Genomic DNA, 16,540 nt, shown 5'->3' on the forward strand with positions numbered 1-16,540 from the left:
GAAAATAGAATTGAAATTATAAATTATAAAATCTGACTCCAATACAATTTCGTAAAATTTTGATATGATGAGTGATTTAACCCTTAAGAAATAGGTGAGGAGAGGGGGAAAAAATAGGGGGGGGGGGGGGTCATTATCTCATCTTCATTGGTTTATTTATTTTTTTAAAAATTGATTCTTAATATTTTACAACAGTCAAAAAAAAAAAATCCCACTTACTGATTTGCAGAGAAAGCGATGCCCAATACTTTTAGGCCATCTTCATTGTTGGATTCATCAAACTCGTCCTCCAGCTGCTGATCCATTTGGTAAGGGGCCACTTTAAGCCAGTTGTACAGTTTGCGAGCACATGCCTGGTGGATGGAATGCACACATTATAGTATTATTTTCGTTTCATCATATATAATTCCCAATTTTTAGAAATACCACAAACCTGGAAATTGAAAAATGAAAAACAATTACTGGATGGTGCATTAAAAATATGTTCACTATCACTTAGAAATTCAAAATTTCGACTCAATCTCCTTTTAAATATATATATTAAGATACAATACATCTGACTCATTGTATTGTTTAAATATAATTTTAAAATATAAGCAATAATGGTACAAATTCCGAAATCAATAAAAATCGCGATATTTTCAAATATTCTCCTGATATTATTGTTCCCCATTGTCAGTTTACTTTTCTTTTTTTTTTAAAGAAACAAAAAGAAAACTTTAATGACTTTAATATATGTGGTAATTTTCTTTTCCTTCCCATTTCATTTTGACCTTGAACTCTTGTTCATATTACCTTAAGAACTCCATCCTTGGCTTCCTGCAACAGTTTAGATTTTAGCTCTTTCTCCATTTGCGGATATAAGATGCGGACCAGGGCACGTTTCAATGCTTCACTCCTCTGCGTATTCCATTGTTGTACCAGATGACTAAACTCATCCTGAAATAAAATTTATAAATATTATAACATATTTTTTAAAACCACTGACAAAATAGTAAATTATTATATAGATATTTAATTTAATCTATATATAAAATCATTATATATAAATATTATATTATTATATATATATATATATAAATATATACATATAGATCATAGAATAATGTTAAACTGACAATGGTTGAATATAATTATTTTACATTGCACAATATCTAATAATAGAGTGTAATAGCAACTTATATATAGGATAGACATAAACACCTTTTGCAATTTTTTTCGACAAGTGTAAAGCTGTTCCAGGCCAAGTACTCATTTTACACCAAAGCACGGTTTGAGAAAATGAGTAAATAGCCTTTTCCAAGGACCCGAACAAGGGACATAATAGAAAGGAGAGATGCAAAGCGCAATACATCGAAAAAAGCAACTGTCAGGCAGATCAATATAATCTTTTGGATCTAAGCTACATTTAATTAAGTTCATTTTTCAATTGCAGAAGGCATTATTGTCGCCTTTAAAAATTCTGGAAAAGAAAAATAAATGAAACAAAGACATTCACATCCTGAAGTTTAGACACCATTTAACTCCTGAAATTAAAAAAAAAAGATAACTGACAATTTTAGATTCTTACCCTGTAGTACAGCTGCTTAATCTCCTCAAAGTAAGATGTGCCTACTTGTTCCTCATCTTCATCCATCTTGATACCAAGGGTAAGCAGACCCTCCTCCTCTGCAAGGAATAACTTCAAGTACTGGTCATCTTTCAAGTCTTTAATGGGTTTGTTGCTAACATACTTCATGGTGAAACAGTTGTGGGATTCATCAACTATCTGAAAACATTGACAAATGAAGATCATTTTATGAAGAGAAGATTTGTGTGATGACCTTCCCCCCTAAAATCATATATTCTTTCATATGATTATATACATATAAACGTTAGTGAATGAGAATAGAAGGTATAGTTGAATCCAGATATAGTAAATTATCATCCCTGAAATAAACATTGACAAATACTAAATATTCACTTAGAGCATCCAATAATGTAAGCACTATCAATCATTCCATTGGTCTCTTCATGATGTTTTTATAAATGACAACTCTTGATCAGATTTACCTCTATTGAATGGTCTATCCTTGTATCCATAGTGTTTAGAGATTTAATTGAACTACGATCTCTGTCATTGTTAATCAGTCATTTAGCATCTGCAGAATTCGTTTACAAGGAAGAAAATGGAAGCATCAAGTTCTGACTTGCGATCAAAATTAAGCAAACAAAGCGGTCATCACCTAATAGCCCACTTCGTGTCATACTCTACTGAAAAAGATCCATCTCATATCCTGCTTATTTGACTACTAATAACCTGCTATTTTTCCACAGATTATGAAACAGACCAACATAATTTGAAACAAATTTTCTTGCGGTAGAGTTGAAATTGTAATCAACACACAAATTCATCCAGACTGCTTTACAATGATCAATTTAGGCCTTGTAATAGAAATAATTCCCATCACGTCAGTTTCCTTTTGAGTTATGTCATTCATTTTTCTTTTTATTAAGGGGAAAGCATTATATCAAATCAAAAGCTTCTTGCATACTAATTCTTGTAATAATTTATTTTTGCACACTCATCATTATTCAGATAATTAAATAATTTGGCCACTCTTTTGACTCATTGCATCTGGAGGAACGACTTGCTCATGAAATAAAAAATAATTTGAACTCTAACCTTAGCCCCTTTCTTAGTGGGCTTGACTCTCAGCCTTGCTCTCTCTTGGAATGCAGTTCTTACACTCTTCCTAACCATGGGATCATGGGACAATTGCATGGCAACCATATGCTGACAGCCTTTAAGGACGTCTTCTTCTGATGGGAATTGGCTGGAGAAAGCAGAATAGATTATAAATAGTATGCAATTAACAATGTTCATTATCAGCATGTGTCAGTTCATAACTCAAATTAAAAGCCATTATACTGCTTGCCTTATTATTTTAATATTCACTTGAAGCAATAAAGCAATTTTAAAAAAATATTTCTAGGCCAGTCAATTAGGACAATCATTATGCAGGTCTTCTTTTGATTTTTGTAAACAAGAAGAGTAGAATTTTTTTTAGATAAATGAGTCTGAAGTGGCCAATTTTAAACAGCTTATAGTGGTAAATAGTGAAATGAATTAAAATTAACTGCAGAATACAACACAATTTTGTTTGTGATTAATAATAAAAAAAAATATAATATTATAAAAAAAAAAAAAAAATACTAAAAGGAACAAAAAACTTACGACTGTAATTTTGTGATTAAACTAAAGGGATGTGACAATCACAGTTTCTCTTTTTCTTTTCTTCAGCCAACTAATTTATATTGAAAAAATTTACAATTTACATTTTTAAAATAAAGAAATTTCGGACAAACTAAATCTTAGCTAATTCTTAAATGACTTCTAATAAGCACTGCATGACATGTGTAGATGAGTGTCCTTAATGGTTACTCTAAATATAGTGCTAATAGACTCAAATGACGACCTATTCATCTGCCAAAACAAAATTAAATTTTACCTTATCATGATTACCTCAGCAAAAAATAAGAGAGAATCATTTTGCCATGAAACCTATATCTGCTCATAAGAAAATTTTTTAATGTGATATCATAAAATAACATATTGCATTGATAACATGTTCAAAAGAGTTATCCCTTAATTATTGTTACGTATTTGATATAGCGATAATGTAGAATGCTCAAGTTGAATGACCCCCTATTTTTCATTTCCATAAAAAAATAGATTTCTACCATACACTGAACAACGCTCAGGCCAGAGACATAGGAGGACATTGCAAGAATGCTAGCACAAATTGAAATTTCGATCAGTATGGCCTGCTTCGAGGGTTAAAGAAAGCTGTGTGAAGGTGTATTGAATGTGGTGATGTCGTGTAAATAGGCTATATAAATGTTCAGGATTAAGAGTTCTTATACCTAGCTTTGCAGCTAAACAAATTGAGTATCCACTTCGACGTGTTGCCTGTTTCATTGTGGAAGCCTTTGGACCACTAACAGTCTCAGACTCGGTCTCTCCTTCTTCCCTTGGACGAGACTGTTCATGGTTACGCATGTTTGGAATCTCATGACTGTAGTAGAGAAGGAAATTCTGGTACACATCTCTAAGCTCCTCCATAGACTGGACCACTTTAACCCTGATTTAAAATTAAAAGGTTAAAAAAAAAGGAACTGTTAAAGAAGATACATTAAAAATATATTAATTATTAACAATCTCTTCTTAAATCTCTCTTCATAAGGCCTGACATATATTAACCAATGCAAGATATACTTTTAATTCAAGGGTGAGTCAATAAGTAATGGGACTTCGCGTATTACTTTAAAACAAATTGAATCAATACCATGCATTATACCTCAAATTAAAGCTTGGCATTAGCCGAGTAGAATGCTACTCCTCAACATAGTCTCCACCTCGCTCAATAGCCCATCCACCTATTTGTAAAGTCAAGTATCTTGTCCTCGTAAAACTGAGTTTACTGAACTTAGAGCCAACATTTTAACTATTGTCTTGGCTTCTTCACCATCTTCAAAGCGATGCCCCCTCATTGCCTCCGACAGTCAAAGTCTGGTGAATTAATGAGGGTGAAACAGCGGCTCAGGTTCAACCCACCTAAAACACTACCTCTACAAAATGCCTGTTTTATAGACTTTATTAGTGCATTTAAAAACGTTGCTCGAAAACAAGAAATTCAATGACAGTTTTCTGTCGCTGACAGACAACCGTGGAGACACCCATTTTAAACTATCATAACCTTGTTAAAATCTGACAGAATAAATATTTTTTACATTTGGTTTAAAGAGTATATGTAGTGTAAGTTTAATTGAGCCAAAAACGACGTCACATGAAAAAGAAATGAACTCAGTAGGAGATTTGTCCCATTACATTTGACTCACCCTTGTATATTTTTTATTTTCTTATTTGCTTTTGAGCAAGTTAATTAATTTTCTGACTCAATATCTACTAAAATTGTTGCAAAATATGAATAAAAAAATAGAAAGTTAAAGTTAGGAAAAATAAATTGAAATTTTGAAAAAGATCGAAGATGCTTAGCAACTTAGCTCAGGTGGGACTGATCTTCTTTAAATTCTATAAATTTGAATCTATTAATTGTAACATAATTTGAACAATAAATTACACAATCATAAAATTACAGCAAAAATAGTATGGACCACAATAGTTTGTCCTGCTATGAATGGAAAAATCATTTTATTTCTCATCAATTATTATATTATCTCAAGGCTTTAATTTTTCAATAGCTTACCTGTGAATTTCATCCTCTGTGATGGGTCGGAACAAAACTGAGGGTTTATCAGGGTCAGAGTATTGCTCATACAGAAAGTCTTTCATCTTCTCAAATAAAGTCACAAGATTGTTACGCCTTGTACATAACTGCATCCACTGGGAATAAATTTAAAAAATCAAATTGGTTTATTAGTTCCAATAAACTTTTTTCAGATACCTATTTTGTTGTTAGTAATGTAATGTAGGATTTCTCATTCTCATTCAGTCCATAATTTAAAGGAAAATTAACTTAAGTAAACAAGGACCAGCTTCTCTTTAATGCAATTCAGAAAGAAAAAAATGGCATCAATTTGGAAAAAAAATCTGCATCAATTGATTAAATGGGTAAAAGCAATCCATACCTTTTCATCCCAGTGGTACACACGCCACAAATCATTGATGTTCAGTTCTGGTTCAACATATTCTTTGCGATAAAAAGCAATGAAAGGTACCTGTGGGAAAACAAATAAGAAATGAAAGCATGCTTGCACATCAAACACAGACTAATCAAAGAAAACAAAAATTCAAAATGAAGTACAAAGGAAGTCTGACCAAATATTTCAAATATGAAAACATGAAAATAGGTAGTTGCAGCAAATTTTGCCAAAGAGCAAAAAGTTTACCTTCCTCATATTTCTTTTTTTGAATTTCAAAAGCATTTTTTAAACATTTAACATGCATCAAGGCTAACATCATCTTTGAGTATGTTTCGAATTCTTAGCAATGATGGAAAAAGGGAAAAAATAAATACTTCTGAGAACAATCCCAAAGCATTCCATCATCACTGTCCACCTGAAGTGAATAAGCAGAGATACCAACCTTAATAATCAGAAATTTGTAATTTGGGAAGAAAAAATGTGTAAGTTCGGTTTTTTTTAAATGTGTAATCCACTGCAGTCCCCATTTCATGACTAAAATTGAACACCTTTCAGTGTCTAACACTGTAAACTCTTAACCTCATATAAATACAAGGAAAACAGCCTGCCAATTTTTGAAGATTTTTGTACTATAGGCACAATTTTTATGTTAAAAATTTGAAATTTTTGTAATAGTTGGCAACTCTGACTAAGGCACATTTGTTAATACTGTGGACATAACTTTGCAAACATTAAATCAAAAATTATTTTTCTTTCATAGTGATCCTTTCAGACAATAAAATATAGTTTATTCTGAAGGTTTTTAACATGCATCAAATATAGAAGTGAGTCAAACCTCCTGTCTGTGATTTCTCATAAAGTTGAGAGCCTGTTTGATCTTTGATGTCATCATATTTGATGTTCGTCTACTAAAATTGTTTACAGCACCAAGGTGGTCCATATCCAGATAAGACTGGTGATGGAGAGAAAGGTAAATTAATGGTCTTTACATACTTATCAAATACATTTATGAGGCTGTGAAAAAATGTTGTTATAGTAACATTCGAAACAAAACGACACCAATACTAATAATTTCAAAAAACTATGCAAGGAATTAGATTTCGGCAGCTTCTCTGGGTTGAATAATGAAATATAATCTAAATAATGAGGGTCTGCCATCAGAAGTAGTAGTAATAGCTTTTAAAAAAGACGAAAGTTTTGATGCTTTGAGAAGCAAATTATGCTAGCTATTCTATTAGTGTTTTGGATTATTTTTCAGAATTCAAAGAGGAGAAAACTGATGAAAACCATACATATATAAATATATATAGATATATATACAGTCGCATCTCTCTAATCCAGAGCTCCACAATCCAGATGTCACTATTATCAAACAGGTTGCCTGTGGACAGATTTTTTTCTTTTTTCTTTGTACATAATAGGGACTGATTCCACTATCCAGATGTCTCTATAATCTGGACAAAATGAACAATGATGGGAACTGACGTGTTCGGATTGGAGAGAGACGTGACTGTATATACAAGCGGAGCTCTGGTCTTCCACCAAATCTTGATCACAAACCCACTGCTTGCAACAGACTTAATTTGTGCCTTTACAGAAAATACACACAATGGATCACCTGTCACCAATTTAAATCAACTTTGTCAACTTCACTCACAAGATTAAGCATAGTATAATTTCTTAAACAATACAATGCGTTTCCATAGAAAACCTTTACTGACTTTGCAATCCAATGGAAAAATTGTTTTAAATTCAATACCAAAAAAAAAAAAAAAAAGATTTAAATTCATGAACTGACACATACCTATCAGTTTCATAGCATAAAAAATTCTGAATGTTGGATTATTCCACAATGAATAATTAAAATATACTTATATTTACATAATCACTCCGGATATATTCTTCAGGTATAGCTCACCTGTTGAGAAAGGCAAGGCACGGCAAAAGCCTGTTTGTAAATCCACTCCGCCTCTTCTTCAAGTTCTGCATCCTCTGCTTCCTTTACAGGAACACGACGCAACTGAAAAAGCATGAATAGTACATCAAGGTCACAATATGTTTTTTTTTTTTTTTAAAAGAAAGGACATGTTTATGTCTATGTGATAAAATACAAAAACTCAAGTTTAGCATTAAAGAAAAGCTTAAGTTCAACATGGGACGAATAAATATATGAGAGAGAGAGAGAATGAAAGACACAGAGAGAGTGAGAGAGAGAGAGAGAGAGAGAGAGAGAGAGAGAGAGAGAGAGAGAGAGAGAGAGAGAGAGAGAGAGAGAGAGAGAGAGAGAGAGAGAGAGAGAGAGAGAGAAAGAGAGAGAGAGAGAGAGAAAGAGAGATATTCAACTTACTTGAAACCTCTCTGGGAAGTCCTCCTTACGGATAACATTATCAGCATCAGTAAAATGACCCCTCTCCAGTTCACTAGGTTCAAATACCTGAAAAGAACAAAAATATCCCAATAAATTGAAGCAATACATTTTTAAAGCAACAATCACATGGTGAATCATGGTTGATAACCTAGAACTATTAATTAATGTGGTGGTTTTATAACAGTTTTTTTTTTTAATGGGATTTTTCCTTTAAACATAGAGAAATTCAGAAATGCATTTATTTCTACCTTTCTTGTCTCAAACCAAAATATCAATGCATAATATAAATAAAGATAAATCAATGAGTATGTATCTATATATATATAAAATATTTCAAGTATAATTATGATCAACTTCTACAATATTGTTTCGACCATTCACTCTCATCAGGAAGTGAAAGTAGATTGTTGTGTTATTTCATGGTTTTCGTTTTTATAATCTTTATATATCTATAAATATATAAACAAAATTAAGTCAAATCCAACATGCAACTTACATCAAATATGCTCTTTCTTGAAATCTTCTTTTGACCCCCTTTCTTGGAACGCCTAGGTTCGCCTTCTTCATCCTCCTCCATATACTGTTGAGACGGAAAATTTACAATTAACAGTTGATGAATAAAAAGTACATGCACCATTTTAAATAAGATCGGTATTAGGCAGGGATGTAAATACAGGAACAAAATAACTCAATCTCATTACTAAATACGGACAAAACAACTTTCAATATAAAGAATTAATGTTGACAGTGCACAGAACCCATTAAAATACAAGTTTATAATTTGGTAACATTGCTCAAGAATATCTGATTAGCCGTATCATAAGGTTAGGTTACTGAAAAACACCTGGATGCTTGGTCAGAATCATCTCAGTGAAAGTAGAAACAAATATGTGAAAGTCACGGTTGATATGTAAGATCTGAGGTTTGATCCCCAGTCGAGGTAGACTGATTTTTGGGGATTTTTTTGTCTGGCACCTTTCATACACACTTGGTTGATATGTAAGATATTTCTATAATGCATTGCAACCTCTACAAAGAGGTGGCCATATAATTTCTCAAAATTATTGACATCAGATCATATATATTTAAAAAATGCCTTTTATGATGATTGTTTTTCATCCATACACTTTTTTAAAATCTGTGAATCAAATATCACGACTCATAATATGGCTTTATGAGGGGGGTTGTAAAGCATTTACCTCATCTTCCTCTTCTTCATCCTCATCAAACTGATCAAAATCGGCAAAGTCCACATCAACCCCAAACATTTCTTGAGCTTCTTGGAGGGCCCTGTATAAGGATGGAAAAAAAAAATTATAACATTGGCATTAAAAAAAATATATTTTAGATCTTCAGAGTCATATATAAAAACAGTTTTTGGTTCGATGTAAGTATTATTTTTTTGTGTGAGTAAACTTAACAAAATCACATCATAAATAAATTGTGAATATATTGTTGTCCTAATAATCATGCCATCTTAAACAACCAACAAGAATTTATTTAGATTTAGATTTGACTTCATAATGAATGTACATAAATCATTAAAAACATTTCTTTAAAGGGTCTCTATGAATATATGACTTCACTATCTGATCTACATAATAATAATAATAATAATAATAATAATAATAATAATAATAATAATAATAATAATAATAAATTATAGCACTTGTATAGCACATAACCATGACTAGGTCATGCTCTATGCGCTTGACAGTTACAAGAATGACAATCTAAAATATCACTAACACACACACACACACACACACACAAACAGAGACACTTTCAGTTATTACTCAAAAGAAGAAGATAAAATCATTCGTGTTTTGTTGGTAAAAGGGAAACCCGAAACGTCCACATTACACTTACTTATCACTGTGGATGATGTGTTTCTTCTTCTTTTTGCCTTTACTGACAGAGTTTCCTTCTTCATCAACGATGAAATCATCCACATCTGTTTAAAAAAAAATAATTTAAAAAGTATAATATACTTATATAAACATAAGACTTTCTTATCAAGTCTCAATTAATTAGTTTCTCCCAAGCAAATGGAAAGACAATGAAATAAAGTCAAACTTGCATGAGGTAGCCATCTTCCAGTCATAAGCAATCCAGTGAACAAAGTAAAGTAGTTCTTCGCAGTTTCTATCGCCTCAAACAAACAAAGACAGTATTTTCTGCTAAATCTGGACACACAGGAATATTTGTGTAAATTACTACTCATGACTGCATATTGTCAACATGTTTGATCGCTGCTCGAAACCTTCAGACCTAATCTGGGTTGTGTTGAAAGCCCAAGACCATTCTGGTACACGAAAGCAACAGGCATCATACAGAAGTGGAGGGCATCAAAGACTAATAAAAATCTTTACTGTAATATAAAATAAAGTTACAAATATTTCTAATACGAATCAGCATACCAGACTCCTCTTCTGAATCGAATTCCTGCAAGTTGGTTGCCTCTTGTCTGATAGATTCTGCTTGTTCTTCTCCTCCTTCCTCATCCCCATCAAAAAGTTGGTTACCAATGGCCTGTTTACCTGCAAAATTAGATTAATTAATTAAAAGCAAAGAATCGTTTATTACAACTTTTCCTATTTCTTTCTTCTTTATTTTTTCCTTTACTGTGAGAAAATTCTTATTCTCTTGTAACGCAGTTAACAAAAATATAATCAATACATACTAATAATAATAATAATAATAATAGCAATCTATAATGCTGTATGCTAATCGGTTTAATATACCAATTTTTCAGCCTGATTTATAAATGATTTTTGGCCTCCTCTAATCCTCTTAATCCAGGGAGACATACAATGATTCAATAATCCAATTTCAAAGCCATGTCAAAGTCTGTCATTTAGAAGGTCAAAGAGTCATTTGATAATATGCAATGCTAGTCTGTACTATCTGTTTTAGATTTTCTAAATTTGTTGATGGATGTCTGAGAGTCTTTGGTTCAGGAGACCATAATACTCATCTTCTTGATTCTTAACTAATCATGACTATCAAGAATAATGATCCTAACAATGCATTAAAACCATTATGTGGAAAAGTGCTTTAAATAGAAAAAATAATGGTTGAAAAATAATATAATTTGAGACTTTAGTTTAAGTCGATGCATTTTAACGAAAAAAAACAAAACAAAAAAGAATTCTCTTTTCTAAAAATAAAAAAGATAATCATCGGAAATAACACATACCATCTTCATCCCCTTCACCTTCCTCCTTTTCACTGTCGTCATCATCAGCTACTGTCTTGATTCTTTTCCTTTTGTGCTTGAAATGAAACATGAAAGATGTTCAGTGTTATTATTTTTAAACAAGAATTTAAATTTGATTAATTGCCCGGATATGGATGTCTCCACCTCTCAGCTAGAGATTGATCTCACTCTATAAAAGTGCAGAATTCTACCTACAGAGCAGTCTGGATATATATTCATATAGAATTAAAGACACTGTTTGGGTATATTCTTATAGTTGCAACCCAATTATTTGATGCTGTTAATTAAAAATAAGTTTAATACAATTAAAGTTAGTTACATAGTAGGTTAGTCTGTACAATGATTTTCTTTTCTTAAAGGATCCTTGAAATATTGCTATATCAATTGATCCAGGTCCCTTTGCATGTGAAGCGAGTACTCTAGCAATTGAGCTATCGGGACCCACTTTGTATTTAACTCTGCAATTTGTCAATACATTATGCTAAATTACTCATATCTATAACTCTTTCTTTTAAAATCAAAACTTGACTGTCAACTTAAAAATAAAAACACTTACCTTTTCACTATTTCAATTGTTATCGAAAAGTGTTTGAACGTGAATAGGACAGTGACAATAGCACCAGGGGTGTCAAATTTTCTCAGGCGTCCTGATACATAGTTTCATATAACGATACTTTATACACTAAATCAAAAATGTGTGGTCACTTTAAAATGCTTATGCCATGAGTGTCAGTTTATTCATGTTTTCAACAGGAATATGCATAAAAGAAAGATAAATCAGAATTTATTGAAAGATTAGTACCTTTCTATTGATTTTGATACCCAAGTTGTCATCAATGAGATCAAAGTCCTCTTCATCAAGTTGGTCATCCTCATCATCATAGTCATGCTTACGTTTCTTCTCCACCTCATTGTCATCACTTTCAACTGCATCCTCTTCCTCCTCTTCCACGTCTTCATTGATGAAATCTTTCATCTCCTCTGCTATTGCAGCTTCATCTTGAATGGTTAAAATTTTGTAAGCCATAAGATACTCACAAAACAACAGCCAAGTATAAAATGCTACTAATCAGTTTGGGGTAGATATTTCTGATAAGAATATAAAATTTTTGATTCAGAAACTTAAACATCCATCACCTTATTCAAGTGAAAGTCAAAAAATCTTTTATATCTCAAAGACAATTGTAATAATACAAAAATCGTTGTAAAAAAAAAAGGTTTTGAAACATAAAATCAACATATTATTCTAGAGTTTAAACCTTGAAACTATTACATACTATTAAGATATCAATTTCCAATAGGGTGACAACATGAAAATAACTCCAAACCCCATCTTTTTTTGTCAGAAGAGAACTATGAAAAATGAAAATTACTACAATATCAATACCTAATTCATCATCTTCTTCTTCATCATCTGATATTTGTACTGCTCTCTTCTTCTTCTTCACTTTGTCTTTATCACGCTTCATTGGTTTCAGTTCACCATCTGATAGCTCTCCCTCCTCAGAGGAGACATCTGACTCCTCAGCTTCATTGTCCACAAAGTCAGACATGCTGAATGGTAGTTTGTATAATCTGAAATAAATAAGTTTGAATACATTATTATTTCCACAAGAAATACTGACTGACTGGGATGGTTTAAAATATTTTTTTAACAATGGTATAATTCTAGAATTATTTTTTTAAAAAAGCACTTCAATAATAATGTGATGGAGAATAAACAGCTGATATAAAAGAACAGTATGAAAAATAATACAGTCCAAGAATTGGAACAGTGCCATTACGCAGAAATGTTCCAATTAAGTGGCCTTCTAATAAACCGATTATGGGGTCTAATTCATGGACCGAGACTATGATAGTCTCAGACTATAACAAAGTCTGAGACTTCGTAGTCCAAGACTTGGGGAAGTCTGAGCCTACGAAAGTAAGCTATTCATGGAGTCAGACCTAATCTCTGACTATCAAGTCTCGGACTACTAGTGCGAAGTCTCAGACTACAGAGGTCACTCTATTTTAAACTGGGGATTGCCCGGAAAAGTATTGCAAAACGTGTTACTTTTCCAGCTGCACATGCGTCATGTGAAGTAGCACAGAAATCATATCTATTTCTTCTTCGTGTTTGTTTTGATCGTATTTTTCCCCCACAAAGAAAAATAGTGTGAGACAAGTTTAGGGGTGTAAAAATTGTTTGAGAATGTGTGTGTGTGTAATGTTTTTACTAAATATTATAAGTAATGATGGCACTTAAATGATGCTTATCCACGGTGTAGCGTTGTTCTAAGTAGAGAGCGGTGGGGGCTGCCCGAAGCCTGGGATCGTGAAAGTACTAACGAAAGAGTGATGATGGAGAGGCATCAAATGGGAAAATACAACAGACAATGGGCGATTCAGGTAAACCTTTTGTCAGCACAACAAAAAACAAATAAACGTTGTAAACAAATAAAATGAAATGGATTATAAATTGTATTGTCTGTACTCGGCGATGGTTGGAGTGTGAATGAATCGTTAGCGTGGTGTGGATCCCAATGGTGTGATAGAAATGATAATGATAAAGCCAATAAGAGACGTGAACTTTCTAGAAAATAATGGATGATAAAAGACATAATAGAAATGTAATAGTAGTAGTAGTCACTTTGATAACTCCAGTTCAGTGGCCGCCGATAGGCTCACTGTAAGGTGAAACTCGTTTTTTGGAACTTTATTTTTGGCCCTTTAATGTTTTGGTCACCATGGCGTTATTTGTGAACCTATGTGACTAATGTTGGTATCATTTTAAAGGGCACAAAACAAGCTTTCTAACGGTATATTTTATTCTTAATTCCTGATTGTATTTCTCAGAAAGCTATTGAAATAAAAATTTATCAAATTTTGACTTATAAGAACTTTTTAAATTATGGATACATTTTAATTATACTTCATACATCGATAGACAATCAATTGAAGAACATCTCTGCCAAATTTCATCAAAATTGATACACTCGCTCATTATTTTATTTTTTCCGCCATCAACCCCACTTTTTTTTAACAAAAACCTCATATTTTTTCCATTTTCATTTATCCTTAATTTTGTCCATACTTTTCATACATGAAAATGATTTATATGAAAATAAAGCTTATTTTCTCACCTTTAAAATGATACCTAACACTTGCCATTTATTTTTTAATTGAAACAAAATTACTGAAAACAATAAGTGGGTCATGTTGACTGCAAAACTCAAAATTTCCCGATAGCCGCTAGATGCTGGTTTTGAGGCAGCAGTGAGATCACAGATTCTCTCTGTAAAATTGACAAAAAATGTCAACAGAAAAATATAAATAACTCTGGAACCGTAAGTCGTAGATAAACAAATAAGGTATCAAATTTTATGTTTTTTCAAGTCCCATCCCCCTGACTGGGTCAAATTAAGATATTTTGAGTTTGAAAATTTTATCAAAGTGCCTAGTAGTAGTAGTGATAGTAGTAGTAGTGGTAATAGTAGTAGTAGTAGTAGTAGTGGTAATAGTAGTAGTAGTAGTAGTAGTAGTAGTAGTAGTAATAGTTGTAGTAGTAGTTGTAGTAATAGTAGTAGTAGTAGTAGTTGTAGTAATAGTAGTAGTAGTAGTAGTAGTAGTAATAGTACTAGTAGTAGTAGTAGTAGTAGTAGTAGTAGTAGTAGTAGTAGTAGTAGTACAAACAATAAAAATAATATAAAACAAAGTAAAATAAAAAAATTTTAAAAATAAAAAACGATCGGGTATCCTAGTTCTAAGCGCTGTACACCTACTTCCCCCGGTGAGTAGCAATATAATTTTGATAGTCCCAGACTACGCTATTTACGCCTGCTCTATCGCGGGTGTAGATTTAGTCCGTTTAGTCCCAGTCCCAGACTTTGCATAGTCCGGCTTCATGAATAGCTCGTAACGCAATTTAGTCTGAGACTGTGGATTTAGTCTCGGACTATCGTCATAGTCCCGGTCCATGAATCAGATCCCTGGAGATGGCTTTCAGAATTAGAACAACTTGTCGAGACTACAAACATTATATTGTTGCACATTACAGCAATGAGTAATGTCTTTTGGTCACAAATCTAGAATTCTGCCTTAAACTTAAACTTAAATTTACATTATTCATAATATTTAACATTTATACTTGTCACGAAATTGATAGATGTGTAAGAGACTTAGTGATCGTCTAATGACTAAACTTTATATGGGACTGTCAATACAGTAACAGTTACAGTCATACCCCTTAGACTAGCCTAGACATCCAATAATTTATAAAAATCAAAAATACTTGAACTTGAAACTTGTTTCACCATAACTTACGGCCCATTACTACAAAATTTAAACCAAAGCGTCATGCTTGTCAAACGCAAAGAACTATTTGCATTATTACCTGTGCTTTTATTTATTATTTATTACTCTACTTCAAGATGCTCAATTTGTGAATAAAAGAAGATACTTAGACAGTCGCTGCAGAGATTCTGATTCAGGGTCAGGATAGAACTTTGACTTTACTTTGTCTTCCATTACGATTTGTGGGAATGTAAACTGCAATAACAACACCAGCACAGATCATTTCAGTTTGGGAACCTGGTTTGTTTTGTTTTTTGTTTTTTTAATGAAAGAATTAAGCTGCCCATCTACTAATAATGATAATGAATATGAATGAAGGGAGAAAGTGTGAATGAGACAGAATGAGAATGATGGCCACACGGGAAGAAAACACTAGAGAAGACATCTTGTCATACAACTCATTGGAGGAATAAATATAATGGGTCTTTTGCGAAGTTTCAATAACATAAACTTTATAAATGCTGACAATAGGCGAATGTACAATATTATAAACCATTATTTACCAAAAATCTTTTTTAAAAATGTAAAAATTAGCACGACAATCACAAAATTCTGTTCAACCGGATGTTTCCTAGTGTTGGGTTATTTGATCGCTTTTACTCGATCGACGATCGAGCGCCAAGCCACGAGTCAGTGCTCGATCTCAATGCCGGAAGAGCGAGTTAGTAAAACGATTACTCGATCGTAAAACGATCAGGCGAGTTGTGAGCTTGAGACGATCTTGACACGTGAGACGAGCTTGAGACGATCAGGATTCGAGCGAGCGGAGGGGTAACGAGTGTTTCGAATCATTTCAAATTCAAACGATCACAGTTTGCCATCCGATACCAATCGCCAATGTTTGCACACGGTAGTCTGTGGTTCTTCCACAGCCCTCACTCCTTGTCAGATGTTAGTGTGTCTGGGTGGCAGTGGCAGGGAAATTCGTATAGGTGTATCACGCGTGTGTGACAAGACTTCATTAAACCTAC

At 32.7% G+C, this 16,540-nt stretch overlaps 1 protein-coding gene across 1 annotated transcript in view; it reads right to left on the reverse strand.

The window, feature by feature from the left end:
• The window catches only part of LOC144969042 (transcription elongation factor SPT6-like), a 37,719-nt gene extending 21,568 nt beyond the window's left edge, over positions 1 to 16,151 (reverse strand). Inside the window, exons 1-18 of the mRNA XM_078908021.1 lie at positions 16,073 to 16,151; positions 12,622 to 12,809; positions 12,037 to 12,233; positions 11,214 to 11,289; positions 10,435 to 10,554; positions 9,884 to 9,968; positions 9,214 to 9,304; positions 8,511 to 8,594; positions 7,994 to 8,080; positions 7,565 to 7,666; positions 6,482 to 6,598; positions 5,632 to 5,721; positions 5,250 to 5,386; positions 3,777 to 4,124; positions 2,666 to 2,816; positions 1,571 to 1,768; positions 796 to 939; positions 220 to 353 (exon numbers count right to left, since the gene is read on the reverse strand). Of these exons, the coding sequence (XP_078764147.1) occupies positions 220 to 353; positions 796 to 939; positions 1,571 to 1,768; positions 2,666 to 2,816; positions 3,777 to 4,124; positions 5,250 to 5,386; positions 5,632 to 5,721; positions 6,482 to 6,598; positions 7,565 to 7,666; positions 7,994 to 8,080; positions 8,511 to 8,594; positions 9,214 to 9,304; positions 9,884 to 9,968; positions 10,435 to 10,554; positions 11,214 to 11,289; positions 12,037 to 12,233; positions 12,622 to 12,787 (2,327 nt within the window). The 5' untranslated portion in view covers positions 12,788 to 12,809; positions 16,073 to 16,151. The remainder of the gene's footprint in view (positions 1 to 219; positions 354 to 795; positions 940 to 1,570; positions 1,769 to 2,665; positions 2,817 to 3,776; positions 4,125 to 5,249; positions 5,387 to 5,631; positions 5,722 to 6,481; positions 6,599 to 7,564; positions 7,667 to 7,993; positions 8,081 to 8,510; positions 8,595 to 9,213; positions 9,305 to 9,883; positions 9,969 to 10,434; positions 10,555 to 11,213; positions 11,290 to 12,036; positions 12,234 to 12,621; positions 12,810 to 16,072) is intronic.
• Between the last annotated feature and the right edge of the window lie 389 nt (positions 16,152 to 16,540).

The sequence above is a fragment of the Berghia stephanieae genome, chromosome 3 (assembly GCF_034508935.2).
Source record: "Berghia stephanieae isolate SIO BIC M18660-M18661 chromosome 3, UCSD_Bste_1.3, whole genome shotgun sequence".
In the NCBI taxonomy this organism is placed as follows: Eukaryota; Metazoa; Mollusca; class Gastropoda; order Nudibranchia; family Aeolidiidae; genus Berghia; species Berghia stephanieae.